Source organism: Carettochelys insculpta, chromosome 2 (assembly GCF_033958435.1).
Source record: "Carettochelys insculpta isolate YL-2023 chromosome 2, ASM3395843v1, whole genome shotgun sequence".
NCBI lineage: Eukaryota > Metazoa > Chordata > Testudines > Carettochelyidae > Carettochelys > Carettochelys insculpta.
This window is the reverse complement of record NC_134138.1, coordinates 109,242,434-109,263,797: the sequence shown is the minus strand read 5'-3', so window position 1 is coordinate 109,263,797 and position 21,364 is coordinate 109,242,434. Positions and strand designations below refer to the sequence as shown.

The window sequence follows — 21,364 nt, the reverse complement described above, 5'->3', positions numbered from 1 at the left end:
AATAAGCTATTCCAGAAGAGCTAGTCTGAAAAAAACTTATTTCCAACTAGCAGTTGCATTGTGTAGACACCAAGTTAGTTATTTCAAAATAATAGTACTGTGTAGACCTACCCCGTGACTTTAGTAAACTTACTCACAGGAGTAAGGTTAGCAGAATTTGACCTATTTATGTAATATCAGGGGTCTCAAATACATTAATAGTATGAAACATATTCTACTCCAAAGCATGAATTCTAAATAGAATAGACTGGGTGTACTTAAATCAGTTTTCAGTAACATGATTTCCTCATTATCAGCAGATTTCATGAAAAGCTTGCAAAGCTAAATATAAGCTGTTTTGTTAAAATACCTCAGACCTACAAGCTGAGCCTCTCTAGTCCATCACCCTTGGCCCTTGCCAAATGAGAGAATTTACTGGACCACAAGAGGTCAATTTTGTCTAGCACCATTGTCAACACTTCCACTGCTTATTGGGCTCTTAGAAGACATTTAGTGGTAAATTAGAGCTAAATAACAGCACAGAACATTGAGAGCCAGGACCAGTGGCTGTAAACAAACTTTATGGAACCACAGGAAACTTGACCATACCCATGATAAGTGGTTTTCCAGTTACCTAAAATCACGCCAGATTATGGATGTTTCCAGACTATAGTGTGCCAGACAAGAGAGGTTCAACCTGTATTGTCATTTGTTAGAATTCATATAGTAGTTTTGGCCATCGTTGTCTGGCATCAAGAGATCTTCACAGAGAGAGCTTGTTAACCAATTACTTAACATCTAGATTTCAAATGAAAAAGTTCTTATCTAGAGATACAGGAGTCAGAATCAAAACTGGACTTTGACTTGCTTTCTTCTACATAATAAATGAAACCAGAAAAGTAAAGTAAAATTTCTCTTCAATTTTGCAGATCCAAATTGTGACTCAAGTTTTAGCAAAATATAAAAACTAGGGCTTCAAACAAAAAAGGCCTGCTGTTGCCACAGCAAATACCTTGTATGATGATTTTCCTTCTCCAAGGCTTGTGTGTTGGCCCAGTCCCTGCTAACTTTGGTTCCCTCTTCTTCTCCCTACCAGTAAGCCTTTCCTACAGGGGGTGGTTTAGGGGACATCAACATTATCCAAATTGGATGTCTAAAGTCAACTAAACCGGTGACCTAATATTCAGTAATGCTCACCTAAACTTACGAAAATTGTTTAGGCACTTATTGCTACGCATCCAAGTTCAAGAACAATGTCATTATTTCCCAGATCTCATGATCTAAATTGCCCTGCCTCTTTACCCAAACACCTTCTATATGTGCAATAGAGTTGAGCAAAAAATTAATTTGCTATAAGCCAGATTTACAGTTGTTCCTTGCACTCATTCACAGGAACCCTTTCATAATTCACAGACAGACATCTCAGCCACACACACACACACCAGTGTGCTCTTCTGTTTGGAAATATTTGGAAAACCTGGCCACATCGATGATGGGCGCAGCTAACAATAATATAAGCAAGAGTAGTCCCATATAATGCAACATTCGCAATCACTTTAATGTCTAACTGCACACTGGACCTTTCCTATAATAAATGTTTATGTGGTCCCTGCGTCTCAGAACCATCCATAGTTTAAAAAAAAATTAAAACTGTGACGCTTCTAAAAGAAGCTACACTAGTTATTCATAGCACATATAACACACTCACAACTCTGGGTATCTTCAGAATTACAGTCTGGAAGTATGTTGCAGTAGGTTATATATAGTATAGATATTAGTAAATATCATCATCCGTGTCTCTAATTCAAATACAAACACATTCACTGGAGTATGTACTTTTCGAGCCTATTCACTTCAGCAAGTACAATAATAATAATTAAATTAAAGACCAGTATTAATTCAATTCCAATACACTTTGAAAAAAGTATATTTTCAAACTAAACTACCATACAGGAAAGTTGGGTCTTGGCTTTTCTGCCTAATTTTCAATTCTGACCACACCACACCTTAATTGGGCTGGGATAGTTGGGGCTTGACAGGGGAAGGGATATTCCTCTTTAAGGGCAAAGGCAACACAGACACTGCTGCAGACGTGTGAGGACACCGACTCCCTGCTTCCCTCCCTGATGCAAGCTGAGAGGGAGAAGCTGGACAGAGGAAGTTCTCTTTCACCCAGACCCAGCAGAGAAGCACCCAAAGCTCCCACACTTGAAAGTGGCAAAATACTAAGTGTGGTCAGAATCCATTTTGGGGCACTGCAGTAGTCTCTGCCCTCTCAGTGAGCTAGGAATGAATTTTTCACTGATAGATTGGTGAAAGAAGAATGAAGGGTTGTTGGGTTTTTTTTTTTTTGTTTTGTTTGTTTTACTTTCCCCACGTAGTGCTGGTTGGGAACTAGGGATTAGTTGAGGCAAGCAAGAAGAAAAGGTTGACGATTATATTGTAACTCATTCTGTATGTGGGGGGCAGAAGGGTACTCTACAGGGAAGAGATACAATTATCAGATAACTGGTTTGGGAAAGGATATAGAAGAGGTGTTTGCTAAAGGAATGGAAATGGAGTTATTTGGGACTCTTATGACTGCATCCACAGGGAGCTAATCCTCCACCCTTAGTAGCCCACCTTAACCCTCATTCAAGTGGACAAGCAGATGGTAAAGTCCTTCAGGCTGGCTGTTGGACCCAGATAAAAATGGGACTGGGGGAGAGGTGTTACAAGACCCCCAGGTAGACTGTAAAACAATACGTGTACCTGCACTGTACACTTATCTGCCGAGTACTCTCAGACAGCTAGTAATAAAGTTGTGGCCTAATTATACCATATCCAGTGTCTCCTGTCCTTCCTCCAGTATAGATGGATAACAGACACTAATGAAACCTGTTGTCAAGCTTTTAAGTAGAGGATAATTTCACTTAATCTGTCTTCCTTGCTAACTAGATTATTTCCTTTGACTTCAGACCAATGCCAGTGAACTTCCAAGAAAATCAAGATGGGTTTATGTAAAATATAAGTGTGCATATCACCACCATCTGTTAAGAGATGTTAGGGGCTTTTGTGAGTATAAGCAAGTTATTTGAATTTTAACTATCTTTTAAGAACAGAGATTACATGCTAGGTGATAAATCTGCAAATGCAAATGGATGATCTCTAACTGAGCAGAAATCAGAAACATAATACACACATGCACACATAATCTTATTCCCCACAACTCTCTAGCATTAATTTATTTAAAATGTATTGTGATCACAGATGACTGGTATATATTTTACCTCACTTTTTATATTACAGCAAACACATACACACACACCCCCAAACTGCAAAATTTGGATATAGACATTCAGGAACACTTAGACATACAATGGTTGTCTTTCTAATACAAATAAATCTTAAACATAAAATAGCTGAACTAAACATTTTGTGGGTATTTGGCTATGAATGGCTACTATGAAATACATAATTAATTGTTCAGTCAAAAATGCAATTCCATGGTGCATTTGATGATTTAGATATACAACAGCTTTCATGCTCTGAACTGACTAAAAATAGTGATTTTAATTTATTCCTGCTGCCTACAATTACTCACAACCATGTATTTTTAAATATTTCCAGTCTATAAAAATTACTAATTTTTGCCACTTCTGTTTATCTGCATTTAGACTTTGATTTGGATAAATTAAGCTCTCAAGTGTTCCTTGCTTTATGAAACTCTGCATGTTGTACACTTCAACACAAATAAATGACTTCTACCATTAGAGGTTTAAATAATGTAATGTATTTCATGCTCAGCCTGAAGCTGGATTCCAATGAAGTTGCTAATGCACGTAATGATTAAGTGTAACTCAAATACTAACTGTGTTGTTGAAAACATGACAGGCAATAATTTGGTCTATTATATTCTGCCATTTAATTGCCTAGTACAGACATTCTCTGACACGTTATGAAGCAATGATTTACAATTATTCAAGCTGCAAAGGTCAGAAAGTGACATTATAATCATCTACACAGAGATCCCTTCTAATGCACAAAAACTAGGTAATACCACACAAAAATAGTTTTACTGGAGTTGCAACTTTCTATTTAAGGTTTCTTAAAGCACACAAGAATAAACAGTTAATTTATAGTACATTACAGAACCCCTGAAAAGCCAGTCTACATTTTCTCTCTTCCAACAGATAAATTTAGAAACAAGAATGTTAGCAAGTTCAATAAATAAGAATCCTGCTGTTAAAACTACCCACTCAAAAATTTGGTTGTAATGGGGGAAAGGTGTAACAACCATTTGTTTGCATTATGTCTTGTATTTTTGACAAGTCAAAGTAGATTCCTATTAATAAAGCTATAAATAAATTAACACATCTTTTGCTGCAGATATTTTCCTCAGATGATTTTGAATCAACCAATGTCATGAAAAGGCTGGACTTTATTCAGTTAGTTAAACCACCAGACTATCTATTACATCAACTGTAGTGTGAAGATATAAACTGAAATAATTTCCATCTTTAAGGTTTTTAAAACTCTTCTCAAAGTTTACTAAGACTAGTATTAGAAAATATAATTGAACTCATCACATGGCTTATTCAGCAGCATATCTAACAATTTCTCCTAAGTCAAGTGAGAAAAGAAGTTTCAAAACAGTTCTGGGAGCTGAGGAGAGGGACGCAAATAAGAACCAGAAGAAAAGAAAATCTGAGAAAAACATCTGATTGTCTATGCCAATACACACTATTGCTTCTTAAAGCACTGCACTATTGTATCTGGAATCAGTATAATGACAATGTGAAGATAATAATACAGAAGTCTTTTTAACTATGTGCGTGCACAGACTCACATATGGCTATGTGTACAGTTTAAATATGAAAAATATCCCCAAATAAACACACCTACCGGGTAACAGTTTTCTTCATCAAATCTTTATTACAAAGTCATATTAAAAGCCAGAAAGACATAGAGAAGCAGCACTCTTAGTTGAAACGTATTATACCCCACCCTTTACAAATATATATATATATATTTCTGAAAGCAAAGGCAAGAGAAAAGTAGATGCATTTATCACTTATAAATTTACAACTATAAACTTACAATTTACAAGTACTAAAATACATTTGGGTGCATATGAAGTGAAATGTTATGATTATTTAAGTTGCCTATAAATTCTGTTCAAAATCTGAAATACAAAACCAAAAATTCTAAATGCTGAGCTACCTAACTGTCTCAGGCAAAGAAATAGCTAGGTTTTTTTAAAATTTAATTTATGTAAGCAGTTGAGTATTTAGAAAATAGATATTAGAAAATACTGGTAATATTTTCTAGTAATGAATATGGGGAGAGGAAAACAATTGTCACACATTTGCTGACAAGGAAATGAGCAGCAGATGGTTTATTTCAAATGTTAAAATATGAGAGTTTTGTCCATTTTCTCTGTCAAGGAGTTTCTGCTGTACAGCTGGGGGGGGGGACACTTCACTTAAATTAAAAATCAAAACATAAAATGGTTCTAGATTTTTGCAGAACTAGGTAAATTGCCTTTATGCGACTTATGGTATATATAATATCTTCTGAGCAGTTGAAATATTTACACAAGACTAAAAGAATTAGTGATGCTTTGGCATATTTATTTATACAAATATTTTAGTTTCTAAACCAAAAAGAAATAGGAATTCTTCAAAGCAATCTAGTGGTATCCTCAGACTACAATAAACCACAACCTAGCACTGACATTTCACCTTAAAAAGGTGCCTGAACAAGTTCAACAGCATTTGAGAGACAATTTATCCTCACAGCTAGCAGAGGGCTTATTTCTATGAATCCAAAAGTCAGAGGATAGAACATTAGCTACTGCAGAAAAGAAAACATAGTGCAGGACCTTCTGTTTGTGACAAAATTACAGAGTTAATGTTCCTGAAAGATCACTTCACCTCTTAAAGCATGATTTTTAAAAAGGTAAAATTTATAGCAATTAAAGCTAATGAAGAAATGCAGCATGAGCTGCTTATGTTCAGGAACTAATAGGTCCACTGAGCATTTCTAAGATTATTTAGCCATCAATGATAATGAATTGACATTGTCAGTAGTGTTAATGTACCAATGTTCTACAGTTCCACTAAACCGATAGCCAATCCCAGCAATTTTTTTATGTTGCTACTTTATTTTTTAACCTACACACTCCTCTATCCTTTCAATTAAAACAGCAGAATTACAGCACAAGCTATTATACTTTTTTTCCCCCTTCTTCCACATTAAGGGTGGCATATTCATTATTTGGTCTACAGTTCAAACTGTATTGGTCATTCCTTATTCTTTGAATCCATTTTAATTCTTAAGGATTGTTAGCTTCAGTGTAAAGATGTCTTTTCCAATTAAACCACTGTTAATTTATAACTATTAAAATACATTTTGGTACATATGAAGTGAAATGTGATGATTATTTAAATTGCAAAAGGACTAAACTGCACTATAAACCAGATTTTTGTGCGCAGAGGATGGTGGTGGCAGAGTATGTCTCTAGCTGGTGGTTTTATCATATATAAAATGCACAGATCCACGTTGCAGATGAAGATTAGTGGAATAGCTCTATACAGCAATACAAATATATAGCTATTTGGCTACCAGTATAACATTTCAACAGCATGTAGAAAACAATTAGCATAGCAATGTGATTAATAGACTTAATTCCATAGTTTAAGTATACAAATATGTTTTGTTCTTGAAAGTTATATGTTTTCTGTTGAGCATTCTAGGACTATATTAGCACCAGGCCAATACTAAGTAGCAAAGAGGTTTTGATATCCGAAAACATGCCAAATTCTTCTCACAGTTAATTTCTTCTCTGTAAGTGATATAAACTTAACATTTTGGTGATTACAAAACAATTTCTCTGTTGATATGATACTTAAGATAACTTTGCAATACAAATCAATGAGATGTTGAATTATGAAGTAATAGACAAGTTTGCTGACAACTTTAAAGAAAAGTCTGAGCTTTGTTCTGTTTTTTTGTGCTCCTGCATTTGTTAATTATCTTTTACACAAAAGATCCTGTAATTTATAGGGTAAAATCTGTTAACAGGTTTTTAAATGCCTAAAATGGACAACATCATTAAAATGTCCCATGTGGTACTTGACTCTAGTAGCTAATATAAGGACTAACAAAAGTCACCCTATTACTGCTCTTCAGCAGACTTAAGGACAAACTTTATATAAAGTTACTTATATTCAAATAACTCAACCATCAATTACCCTAACTGAATAAAATCATGCAAACTATCTAATAGTATTCCTAGCAAAATTGGTGGAAATCACTCAGCAGCATTTTCAGCTGAAGATTCACTTGTCCTTTGAAATGTGAAACTCACTTTGTCCTGCAATGAATATGTATTGCAAATACTGACTACAAGAACCACCTGCTGAATAATAACCCTAACATCACACCATACTATTCATGTGTGCAGTGCATTATCTAGCTGAACCTATGTTGTTTAACACATTAGCCACAAGACCTGTACAGCAGGTTACACAGGTTTGCATTAAGTGTCTTTATATGATGCATATATTAGTTAATTCTCTTACATAAAAACATTAAAATATATTTATAATCAGAAGTAAGGTATTAAAATCCAACTTCAAATGTCATATGATGTGCCATATATATCATGCTGTTTCTGATAAATTAATTTGTTTTTCATTAAGAAGTTCCAATGCCTTCTATTAAATGCAACACATTTGAAGGACAACTAAACATTATGAACCATCCTTCTGAAGAAATAACCATTAAGAAAGAAAAAAATATATAGGATTTTTTGTATCAAACAAGTATATAAACATCCATTAGCGTGCTTAAATTTACAAAAATATCTTTTGCATACAATATTTTATATCTAGTTTTCTGAAAGTCAGTCTTCTGTTTTGTTTTCCTAAGGAATGAAATCCCTAACGGTGCCTACAGATCTGTTAATGGAACTAAAATTATAACAGTACTGGGGAGGGGGACACCACATTCACACAGAGTAAAGTCTGTATTATATATTTTTTGTGTCTTTAAATGGAATTTACAGTTCTCCCTGGCAATGTGAATGAACATCCTATAATTTAGTCAATTTACAGATTACAGGTTCAAATTGACCTTGTAGCCCGTAAAATTGCTCATCTTCACTGCGGGATTAGAAGTGGGAAAAGAATGTCATAACTGTATTTAAGGAATTTACCATAACAATGGCAAGGAGGATATGCATGCATAATTTTAGCCACTCTTGCTCACATCACAGTTTTGAATTCTGAAACAATGCATATCCTGCACTCTTCTCCTGGTTAACCATCGTAGAAACTGTTTCAATTTACTCACCCACAGACATGACACTTGTATTCCCTCATCCCAAGGTGCCTCTTGACATGGTTTCTCGCATCTCCAAGCTGAGCTGTTGCAAAGTGGCATATCTTGCACTTGAATGGCTTTGATCCTAAGTAAAATTTAGCATACGATATGAGGTGAATTAGAATAACATATTACCCATAACTAAAGAAATAAAAAATCCTTAGAAAAAATAACCTTTAATAATATATCCGGCATTTACCCTGCTTGAGAGTTTTTTCTAGGAAAATATATATCTACTATACACATTTATTTACCACTCCATGAATACAGATATATGCTATTCATTTTCCATTAGAGAGAGCTTCCTTAAGGTCACTGAAATGACAATAAGCTCACTGGAACTACTTTCAGACTGAACTTTTAATAACTATTTACTTTTATAAAAAGAGCACTAAAATCAAAAGATGATACAATAGGAAAGATACCATTTATAGGAGGTGATAAATGTTTTTCTCCACCTTTTCCCATTTTCAAAATGGCCATGTTAATTAATGGCCATAAGAAGTTTGGATAGAAGATGTAAACTTGAAAATATACTTGTTTTTAAAGTAAATATGTATGAACAGTTCATTTAATTTTACTATATTCCTCTCTCTTTGAATAGATTTCGCATTAACATTGTTATTTCAGATTTCTTCTGTCATACACAGAGAATGATTCATCACCTAGCTATCGTAATGACATGCAATGTATGACTACATAGTGGATAAAATTTTATGCAATTATGACTGCTTTATGGTTAAGAATTTATGCTTCTTCTGCAAACCAGAAGTATTGACATTTTGCTTATTATTTATTTCAAGAATAAACTTTATTGTTATATGGTCAGCACATACAAAAATGTTTTTTTTCTAATAAAGTAAGAATGCCCTATTCTTTTTGAACATATCAGGCCAGGAAAAAGTATGTGCAGAAACAATGTTTACAGAAATAACATATCTTAATTAATACTGACTCCCCAGTTAAGATGAGAAAGTTATATTGCTACTGTGGTATAATGGTTAGCTGTGGCAGATGCCCATTTGTAGGTTACTAAGCAATGACACTTTATTTTAAAGTATACTGTAACACTTTCCAATCTTCTAACCAGTAAATCCTTAAAATCAATAAATCAAAACCACAGAATTGTATTTAACATGAAATACAACATGTTCAGAGATTCTTTAGATTTAGTATGTTTTTGATGTACGCCTTCCAACAGAGTTAAGCACAATATGAGATATGTGATCTTTAATAAATACACATAAAGATAATACATGATAAGAAAAATGTTAGAGTATATCATACTTGATCAATGAACCTTTGTGCTGCGCCCTTGAAAACAGAATATCCTCCAAGAATACTTTGTTGAAATTGAGGATCTTAGTAAAAAATTTTAGAGTCTTAAATTTCAATTTAATTCCCAAAAGCTGACGAAAAATGAAGCATTTAATTTTAATCTTCTAACCGAAATAAAAAAGTCAACACTACTAAGCACGGGCAGACAAGGTTGAATATTTCACAGTTCAATGACAATGAAGCCAGATCTCTTAATACTTCCATTCCTACTGTTTGAAGTAGATGTAAAAAATATTTAGCACCTGAATGGTTATATCTATTCAGTTTTATATGTTTAAATGTCAAAAGCAGGTTGAGACTGCAGCTAACACCAATCACATTCTATCAATCACACTGAAAAACCCCAGTTTATTTAAATGATACTGATAAAACTAAATTAAACATTAATTTGGTGACATTCCAAATCAATACTGCATTCTATAAAGGGGCCCATGCAAATAAAATAAAATGTGAACAGAGTCAAGTTACCTTCACATTAAATACAAAATGTTAAGGTTGATGTTCTAACTTATGAGCTTCAAGACTAATTACACAATTAATAATATCAAGCCGACAGCCAGATATGATTTAAAAAAATCCTCTCTACCAGTAGTTATATTGCCCTTTTATTTCATAAAATTCAAATATCCTGTGAATTCAACCCTATGTTCTTTTGGTTTCTCTCTCACACAGATTAAATTGTAAATTTGTTCATCTTTCTGTTAATGTGGGTGTCCTGAAGGGCTCTGTATAGGACCTTTGCTGTTTCCAGTTGATATTAGTCCTTTTCGAAAACCTGTAGTTCAGACCAGTCTTAGCGTTTTTGCTACAGTGTGCTATCAATACATAAGTGTATTTTTCTGTTGACTGCTCTCATCCAAAAATCACTGAAGCCTTGACCATTTTTTTCTCACATGCATAGTTGAATGTCTTTTAACATCTCCATTTAAACACCATGAAAGTTCAAGTACTGGCAGGCTACTGCCAGTACTTATTGTCTAAAACAAAACCAATAAAAGGCCTTTTTAACCTGATAGCACCAAATTTGGGCCAAAACCTCTTCCGGGTATAACAAATCTACATACATGTACTTTATGCCTAATGCATAGATTTCACATTCATAATCTTAAAATTACTAAGGCAAATTTTTGCCTTTTCTAAATAAATACTCAAAACAATATTTTTGCCCAACCTAGATTTTTATTGGCCATACTTTTTTTTTTTATCATCTCAGTACTTTCTCTTGTTCTGTGAAACATGACAAGTTGTTCATTGGCTTTACACTTGGTTCTTAATTTCAGAACAGTTGTGGTACCTTCACCTATCCAACTAAAGAGCTTTAATAAATACAGGGATGAGATCACCCACAACCTGTTGTGTGAACACAGAGCAGCTATCATGTGATAGCATCAGCATTCTTTAAAAGGCAAATGTAACTAAAATTGAAACTATAGAAAATGCAGAACAACAATGGTTTGTGGTACAACCTCTCAAGACCACTGGAGTAAATAAAACTAATTCTGGCAAAAGGCATCATGAATCTTCAATTACAAGAAATGTTCAAGGCCTCAGTTTTAAGACTCCAAAATGTCATTTGCAGTTCCACAGTATTCATTAGCACCATACTGGACCACTGGTTCAACATTAACATGAAGCGTCACCCAGTGAGTGATTTCAACTCATTATCAATACCATGCTTTCTACAGTGTGTGAGAGAGAGAGAGAGTGTGTGTGCGCGCGCACGCATTTGTGTGAGAGAGAATTTCCCATCCAAATACAGATTAGTCCTCCCTTATTAAATCCCAAACAGAGATAACATTCAATTTTACCTCAGAAATTCTGATTGTTAATTAAGATTATAGGACCTCCTTGAATCATAAATTAAAAAGTCTTTACTATTCCTTTTGTTTTATTTTGCACTTCCTCATTTTCACTTGCCAGCCTGTGATGGACTTGCTTGTTATCTCTGTGCTGTCATAAGATCCCTTCTCATTTGCTACATTAAAATTTCTTGGAAATAACTTAAGGCTTTTTGAAAATCCTGTTCTCTATGTGGAATCATTAGTAATATTTTTCCACCCTGCAATAAAAACACTACTACTGATTCCAAATAGCATAAAACAGGATTAAAATGGGGGAATGGAAGATGTTGCTGAAATTTAGCAAGAGGAGGAATAAGAAAAGGACAAAGACTAGAAATTCATGAAGTACGATCCAGCTGGTGTTACAGTAGGGCACATGAGATAGAGAACTATATTGTATTTGTTTGTCCTTCTAGGTTTAAGCAACCCAAAATACACAGTATAGTACTGTAGGTTTCTTCCTCCTGCCACTGTTCTTGATTACCAAAATCCATTTATTTCTTATCAACTGCTTTTATTTTAATAAAGATGGGAAGAAAACAGGGTTTGGAAGGGTAAGCTCTCTTCCAGTTAACTATTAATAAAAGTTACGATTTCATATGTATAAGCAAAGTATCAGAAAAGCAATTCATTTGTAGGTGCTGTGAAAGAGAGCAGAGAGTAAAACCTGCTCTGTAACTTTCCCCTGAAAATGACTTGCAAAATGAAATGGTAGACTTGTATTCAATTCCCAGAAGCCTGCTCAATTGTATGTTCAGGGCCAATCTAAAGCACAATAAAAATACATTTGGTGACCAGACCCACATAAGACATTAAAAAGTATGCTAACTTTTACTAAATGTTACAATCAATGATGTAACTTACGTAAGTAGGGTTGCTTTGTCATATATTGATAGTTACCTCACTTTCACATCCACATTAACTTGATTTTAAATGCAATTAATACATATAGTCAAGGAAGACTAATGGACTACATTCTGCACTTAACCTGGTGGACATTTTCAAATGGCACAAGTGACCAGTGCAAACCTATTTTGCATTGTAAACGACTAAATAAATCTTAATGGATTAAGAATGATCAGCTATCAACACACAAGGGAAATTAAGTGCTGAAATGCCTACATTGATTATTTTAAATTATTAGCCTTACTCTGTTCTTGAATTTGTATGCTTTTAGTGAGCTTTAACACATTTACAAGACTTATTGACTATAATTACAAGAGAATTCAAGTAATGGACACATCAATTATAAGCAACATGTCCTGACCAGACAGTTGCATAAAGAATTCTAAAGAGAGCTCCATTAGTATCTTCTCTTTAGTTTTATTCAGTTTTATCTGCCTTAAGAGGGCATATTAAGGGCTTATACAACGGTTCTGACCATGTGAACATGACTGTGCTTCTAAAGACTTAACTTCGTATTGAAAAGTTAAATGTCTGCTGAAACATTACACATGAATACGTTATTGACAGGTTAGTAATGTGGATAAATAGTTAGTGAAAATGAATACCATAGTTATAGTAACATATCTGAAGATGTTTGAAAATGCCTATGCTCTTCTATACTAATTTTAACACATTTGTCCAGTCATAATCTTGCCATTTCTATGAAACATACAAAACTATTTTAAGACTATGCAAAGAATTATTATTCTTTTATAATGTTCCTTGTTTCTTACCTTTTTATTCTCTTGCCTGTAACCATGGACAAAGGTTCAAATGCTGCATGAATTTAAACTATGGCTTCCATAATAAGCCATTATTTAAAAGTACAGTAAAATAAACCTTACAGTTTTAATGAAAATATGTTCATTGAAATGTGAATTTATTATTCAAATCCACTCATAAATTCAACCATGGAGACACCACTTGTCTAAGCAGAGCTCAGTGATTTAGAAAAGCTGTCTATTTAAAATAAAGAATGTATGGCAGGTTTATAGAAACATAGCAGTGAATTTTTACATAAATTTAGAACTACAGCTTATGCATTTTCTGCAAAAATGTTTTTAAATTTTCCACTTAAAATCGAACATAAAGACAAATGGAAAGTGTGATACACCATATAAACTAAAGCAGGTGCTATATCCATGTATGCCACATTGACATTGCCTCCCACCTTGTTTATTTAAAAAAAAAAAAACTATTTCCAATGTTAGTAATTTATTTTCTATGACAAAATGTTGTTGCTCAATAAATATATTTATCAAGGAGTGATGCAGCATGAAATCACTGTCACTGAAGCATTCAATGTAAAAGTGTAACTGTTAATTCAAATGAAGTAAATGATTTTGAAACCTTCAGTAACTATAAAGGAGACAAGTTATGAAGAATAGCTCATCTGTACTCTAAAACCCAAAGTGCTGCAGAACCAAGTAATTATTAAAACTTGGAATATGAAGAAAATCCTTATGACTTTTTAAAGGCACTACGGTAACCATACCTCAGTACTTTTAAGGAGGTTACAAGAAACCCCCTGAACAACAAGAAGTCTTGTGGCACCTTACAGACTAACAGATATTTTGGAGCATAAGCTTTCGTGGGCAAAGACCCACTTCATCAGATGCTGATGAAGTGGGTCTTTGCCCACGAAAGCTTATGCTCCAAAATATCTGTTAGTCTGTAAGGTGCCACAAGACTTCTTGTTGTTCTGGAAGCTACAGACTAACACGGCTACCTCTCTGATACAAGAAACCCCCTGAGTTTCCTGCCCTTTGACCATCATAGTACTGGTCATGTAGATAATTTTGAATTTCATCAATGGCTTAGGAGGCAGCACACATACTGAAGGCTTTATGAATTCTGGTTTATCTAAAATGTTAAATTGATTAACAAGCTCAAGTATGGCAGAAACAGAAGAAAGATAGCTCATAATCCACTTCTGTTGAAAGACACTAGCTGCAAATTTTCTGCTTACATACCTGTGTGGGTTCGAATGTGAGCTAAGAAGGCCATGGAATTGCTACTTCTACACATCTTGCCACAATACTTGCACACATTGCCTTGATTTTCCTCTCTCTCTCGGTTGATTTGCTCAGTGTCTTCCACAATGTACTTATTCACTTCCCGCAGTAGTTCTTCATGTTGTTCTTTAATATGAAGAAACAAATTCTGCTCAGAATCAAAGGGCTCAGTGCACTTAACACATTTAAAGGTGGCACCTCCTTCCGGTAGCTCTTCCACACTTGCCTGTTCATTTCTCATGTGACCAGCACTAGCCAAGTGCTGGTGGAGGTTGCTTTCTGTGTAAAAGGATTTTCCACAGAGTAAACAATGAAAATGTTTCTCCTTTGAAGGATGTTTCATGGCTATATGAACATTTAGTCCACTTAAACCATCTGCTAAAAAACCACAATCATCACAACGAATACGTGTTGATTCCCCAAGGGGACTTCCTTCAGATTTCTTCTTTTTTCCACCACCTAGTAAACTGTCTACTTTCACTGTTACCTCACTAACTTTCACTCCACTTGACATCTGTCCTTCATCAGAATAGTCAGTGGACTCTCCATCTTGATGGCTTTTCAATTTTACTATAGAAGAATCAAACTGGCCACAATTTTGTATTGCCTTTCCTTTATCATCACTAACAACTGTTCCCAAAGCCTCATTGCTAGTTTCCTGCATGCCCTCAGCTGTTGAGCCATCTGCCTCCCAAATGTTGTTGTTTATAGTTACTTCTGCTTCATGTTTTGCCTCCATTAGGGTTTCCTCCTCCACCACCTCCTCCTCTATGGTAGAATCCTTTTGGAAGATTCTGTCACCCTCTACACTATGTAAATTCTCAGCAGCATTTCTAATGTTTTCATCAAGTTCTGATCGTTCTGCTGCATTATGGGTTTCTGGAAGTTCTGGCACATACGGAGTACTTTCTGTTAATAATTCTTCAAGAACGTCGGTATTTTTATATTTATTTTCAAGATCGCTGCCACTTTCTTCTAAAGTCTTCCTACTTTGTTTTGCATCCAAGTTTGGATCATTCATATCACTTGAAATATTTTGATTTTGTACAGTGCAATGGAAATTTGAATTTTTTGTATCTTGCCCATTTTTCTGCAAATCACAACTGACTGCTTCTTTAAGAGGTATCATCTCACCAAGTTCAACAGCTTCATCTTTATGAGATGTTTGTTGGATGACTTCATAAAGGAGATGTTCTTGTCCATTAGATTCCTCCTCAATTTCAACTTCTGTTGCAGTGTGGGCACCACCTTTTTTAGAAATTTCAGAAGTAGTATTTTCATTTAACACAGAACAATCATCTAAGCTTTTCACCATTTGATCATCACGTGCTTTAACGCTGTTGACATATTTTGTTTCATCTGAAACTGCCTGAAATTCTTCCGTGTCTTGTTGATGGTCCTCTGGAGACATAGCAGAGGTTTCTTTGGCAATATCTGTTGTCTCTGCTTCCTCTCCAGAAGAACAACAAACATAAGATTGTCTTTTAATTTTGTGCTTCTCTGTTGCTGCATGCCTCATCATCTCTCGGCGAGTAACAGCATAGTAATCACAAGCCATGCAGTAATATTCAAATTCTTTAGTATGCTTCCGTTTAATGTGCAGCTCTAAAGAAGATGATGAATGAGCAATAAATTCACAGTGTTCACATTTATTGTCATTTGCACCTGTAACTCTTCTCTGAAAACCTGGATCACCATCTTGAGTAACTTTACTTGGCCCAACAAATATTTGTTGCTTTATATTTACAGGGTTCTTGGTATACTGCAGATCTGTGAATTGAGATATATTGTCAACTTCTCCCTCAGTGGAGTTCATCTGCTCATCTGCCTTATTTTCCAAAACTGAAGAATCCAAATCCAATGACTGGCTACCATACTCTACATTTGCATTCAAAATATCTATTGGGCTGTTGAGATTCTTGCTAGTGGATTCAGGATTACCTCCTTCTGGGTAAACAACTACCTCTGTGTTTTGTTTTCCATTCGCTTCTATTTCAACACGACCTTTATGTTTCTTGGTTGCACAATGACGTTCCATGTCACCTTTGGTTACAGTATAATAATTGCAAACTTTACACAAATAGCTGTATTGATGACTGTGCTTTCGTCGAATATGTACACTCAAGTTGGTAACACTGGAAGCCAAAAGACCACAGTGTGCGCATGTCCTAGAAATGGTGCCTTTGGGTCTCCCCCTCTTTGGTGTATTGGCCAAACCTAACTCGCTGTCTTTGATAATTTCACCTGATGGAACGAGTTCCTTTTCAGTGAACGTATTATCTGAAGGAGAGGAGGGTGCCAGTATATTTTCTTTATCTAATTCAGTCTTTATATTGCTCGAACTGGAAGGCTCCATTACTTGTTTAACATCACTTATATCTACACATACCCTTTCAATACATTCCTCAAAACGTAAACCAATATTGTTTTTCCTGGCATTTTCAAGGTGCTTGCTTCTTTTAATATGCTTTTCCATTCCTTCTTTGCTCAGTGAATAAAGGTTACATGCTTTGCAAAGAAAATGAAATTCCTGTGCATGTCGAAGTTTTATGTGTCTTGTAAGAACTGTGGAGGATCTTGTTTTATAAAAACACTTTTTACATTGAAATTGAGTTTTATTGAGAACAGAATGTTTTAATTCATTTCCATAATGTATCACACAGGGCTTTGGGCATTCTTCCTCCATGGTCACTTCTATTTCATCTACAATTTTTTGGAGATTATTGTTTGATTCCAGCGTACTATAAGATGCAGTTGGCAGAGACAAATCAGTGCTAATTGACAGAGAAATATTTTGTGGAGCCAATAAACTAACATGTTTCTCAGTTGTTCTATGATCTATCAGTTCTTCCTCAGTTAGAAAATACAGATTGCAAATAGTGCAATTATGGGGCATGTTATGCTTTTCACTCATGTGAGTTCTAAGGCTTGTATCATTCAAGCAAATAAATGAACAAAGGTGACAGTTAAAGTTGTAACTCCCCATTTGATGTTTATTACTTTGACAATGTTGTTCAATGTCCCCCCTGACTGCACAGGAATAGTTACATGTTTGACAATGAAACTGCATTTCATTCGTATGACGTCTGATAACATGAATTTCCAAACTTCTTCTGTTCTGAAAAGCAATACCACAGTAAATACAAGTATGTAGATCTTTGTTTTCAGCACCAGGCTTCATCTGAGATTCTTCAGATTTGGAGGTACCAGGAGAACTGGTATTTGTCCTATCTTGATTCATAGCATATATTTCTGAGGTAGCCTTACACTGACTGTTAACATCACCATCATCCATTTCTAACTCTACAGGTGATTTGGGTGTTAAATCACCAGGTTGACGTTGGGTTCTAAAGTTGTGCTTCACTTGCATTCGGTGAGACTTGGGGTTGCCTCTCTTACTTACACCCAACAAGCTATATTTTCCTATAACCTGTTTTTTTAATCGAAAAGAACCACTTTGTCTGAAAGAAGTTCTCAGTGATAAAATATTTCTCTTATGTCCGGATCTATACAATCTCCTTGTTCTGTTTAAACTCTCCATTATCTTTTTGGTACTTCTAGTGGGCTCTTGTTTGTTCAAATTTTCTTTTGAGGACCCTGATACATCTAGCTTTTCAGCCTGTAGGTCATGAGTTCCTTCTACACTGAAGGAAACCACATTTTCCTCTGTAATGGTCTCTGATTTTTCACTGGAAATATTTTTAGATGTTATCATTTCACCAAGAAGTTCGCTACTAGCACTTTGTTTAGACAAGTTTACTCGCAAGTCCTTCAGGTTATTTTTAGCATTTAATTCTTTTGAATTAGCAGTCCTTGTCTTTGATTTACAAGGCCCAGATTTTGCTTCCACTTTCTTTTTGACTGCAATATACTGTTTTTTATGAGAGGATCTTTTTGTCAGCTTCTGTACAAATCCTCCTCGTGCAACAAGTTGTTGATGCCGAAGGTGCCTCTTGCCAAGGAAATGAAAACGTAGGAGATTCTCCTCACCACACTGAAAACCACAAAGATTGCAACAAAATATTTTTGGCTGTCCATGAATCTGCTTGATGTGTGTTTGTAAAGCCGGACTGCATTCTGCTTTATAACTACAGTGGGGACACATTTGCTGTTTGGGTTGTTTTGAGTGGACTTCTTGAATATGCCTTTCCAAATCAGGGTAAGAGGAAAAACCCTGATCACAGATTTTGCATTTATGAACTTGGTCTATGTTGCCAGCTGTATGGCTAACACTAATTTCTTCCACTTGGAAAGTACTTTCAGGAACAGCACATGGAACTTCTTGTGAATCTTTACTTTGTAAATGAATTTTAAGTGCGGTAGCATCAGCAGTTTTGAAATCACAATGTGGACACACGTACATTGAAAGAGAGGTGTCCCCAGTGATGCAGTCACTCACTGCTACCCTCTTTATAGCTCCATCTTCTATGCTATCTGTTTCTGCAACTGACTGCTGCCCACTAACTGTGAGTTCGAGTGATTTGCCTTCACTGCCTTTAGTGTTTTTTGAAACATCTAGCTTTGTTCTTTTTGGAATAGGTTCGTTTTCAAGTTGTTCCCCTTCAGTTATGTCTAGACTAATTGATTCTGATAATGTCCTTTTGTTTTTGCCATTCTCTTCTTTCTTCTCCAGGCTCCTATGCACTCCAGCTGATAAGAAGCTTGTTTTCTGGTTAGGTAAGGAATCACATTCAACATTTTCTACTGAAACATTCCTCACTGACTCTTTTGTTAGATCAGTTTGTAAACTCCCATCAATTTCATCATTCTTCTGATTTTCTCCTGCATCCATTCTTCATGAAGGTGGCACAGCACAGTTCTAGTGTCAGGGGTAGCACATTTGGCTGTACTAGTTCCTATAAAATAAAAGATTTTTGTGGTTAGATTTTTGTACAAAACCAATTTACTAATAACTATCTTGAGGCTAACAAGAGCAGTGTGATCCAAAGTGTCATGGGGACAGCCATAATTAAAGATATTGGCCAGCATTGCAAACAAGGCTGCCTAAAACTAGAGACAAGGTGGGCGAGGTAATATCCTTTATCGGACCACTTTCTGTTGGCAAGAGAAACAAGCCTAAACATACAGTACTTAAAATCACACTCAGTTAGGTATCTAAATAAAATGGCCATGGTTACAAGCCAGATTGTTGGCTCATTCTGGTGAACACTTTTGAGTAAAAAAAATCACTGGCTTTTATGGGACTGGTTGCATGAGCAAGTGCTCAAACAAGGAAAAAGGGTTACACAATTTGGTCGTAAGTCATACCGTACAATGAGAGCTGCCGGTGAAAATTAGGCTACTTTTACTTAGGGTGTCTAAATAAAGATTTAGTTGTCCATACTTGGGCACTCAACGTTGAAGTCTGACCTTTGTTTCTGACAGCTTTGACATAGTATTTTCAGTTACTATGGCTTTCAGCAAAGAGGACAACAGATAAAAAAGCTGACTAACCCCAAATGAAAGAGTTCTAAAGACAGAACTGCCAAGACTAAGATCGGATGAATAAAATGAAGAATCAAGGCGGATTTGTCTAAATAGCTTTTTAAAAATATCATTATAAGCCCCTATCTCCTTCCTCTGCCCACATCCCAAGCCAGAGAGTGAGAGAAAAAGAATACTGACCATTACTGATGGAGCAAATGAAGCTATGTGACTGACAAAATGCTCCACTAAACTACCTGTCATTTCCAAGGGGAAAAGTTAACAATAGGACACTATTTCCAATGGGAGAAGCGTAAGTAACAGGAGTGCCAGATGGGAGGGAGAGCAAGAACATATGCTTTCTCTTCAGTTGCCAAAAAAAAAAAGTCACAAGCCAAAAACTCCAGTCCAGCAGTCAAAAAACTCCTTCTCGCTAAAAACAGCAGATAAACGTCTTCCCCAACAACTCAGTGTGATCCTCCTCTCAATGTCAAAACAAAGACAGATCTGTTCCAGATTCAGAATTCTCCATCTGCCCGCTAAACAAAATCTATGGAAATACAGCATCTGTGTGTGTGCGTGTGCATGTGTATATATAATAGAAAGAAAAAAGTATTCCCAATCTGAAGTGTATATTAAAATAAAAATTGAAGTAATAAAATTAATATGATCTTACTGAAAAATCCATTTTAAACGTGCAAGTCAATAAAAATCTATGCTTTTCTATTTATCTTACGGTAACATAGAAACATCAATTCACCACTGAACCCAGTGTTAGTTAGCTGCCAAATTTTGGTTCAGTTTACACTGAATGCATAAACCCCTGACAATAACCATATGTGCATTCTGGTAACAACAATAAATAATTCCAAAGCTGAACCAGACAATAGTGCGCAGTATGCTGTTCAAATGAGTGAGTACCAAATAAGAATTATCCTTATTTCCAAGGAATACATTCCAAAAGGCTACTGAGCTCAGGATTTTGTACCAAAAACAGTTTGGTTACACATAAAGCCAGAGAATCTGCTTCTTCTGCTAATATGTAAGCTGTGTAGCGATAGCTATGTTGATCCCAGGATATTAGGGAGAGAACCTGAGAGAGGTAATATATTAGATCAACTTCTGTTAGTGAGAGAGACAAGCTTTGGAGCTCTTCTTCTCTAGCACAGCATGGCTTGGAAGCTTGTCTCTCTCACCCACAGAACTTGGTCCATTAAAAGATATTGCCTCATCCACTTTGCTTTTCTATTAATAGTCATTATAAGAGGCCTAAAAGCAACTTAATGCAGAAAAATTATATTCATTCATTTTTCACTTGTAGGTCTTTCATTCATTGACCAGCCCTAGCCCTGCCCATCTTCTAAAACCAGCTATCAAATACCAGCACAGGTATTTCATGTTCCCAGACATTGGCACTTTAACCTTGCTTTCCTGATTCCTAGGATTTAGAGATTT

General features: G+C 35.4%; 1 protein-coding gene across 2 annotated transcripts in view; it reads right to left on the bottom strand.

The window, feature by feature from the left end:
* The window catches only part of ZNF407 (zinc finger protein 407), a 431,800-nt gene extending 412,464 nt beyond the window's left edge, over positions 1-19,336 (bottom strand). For both annotated transcript variants that reach the window (XM_074987526.1, XM_074987527.1), the window contains exons 1-2: positions 14,444-19,336; positions 8,317-8,431 (exon numbers count right to left, since the gene is read on the bottom strand). In XM_074987526.1, the coding sequence (XP_074843627.1) occupies positions 8,317-8,431; positions 14,444-19,277 (4,949 nt within the window). In that variant the 5' untranslated portion in view covers positions 19,278-19,336. The remainder of the gene's footprint in view (positions 1-8,316; positions 8,432-14,443) is intronic.
* Positions 19,337-21,364: the final 2,028 nt, after the last annotated feature.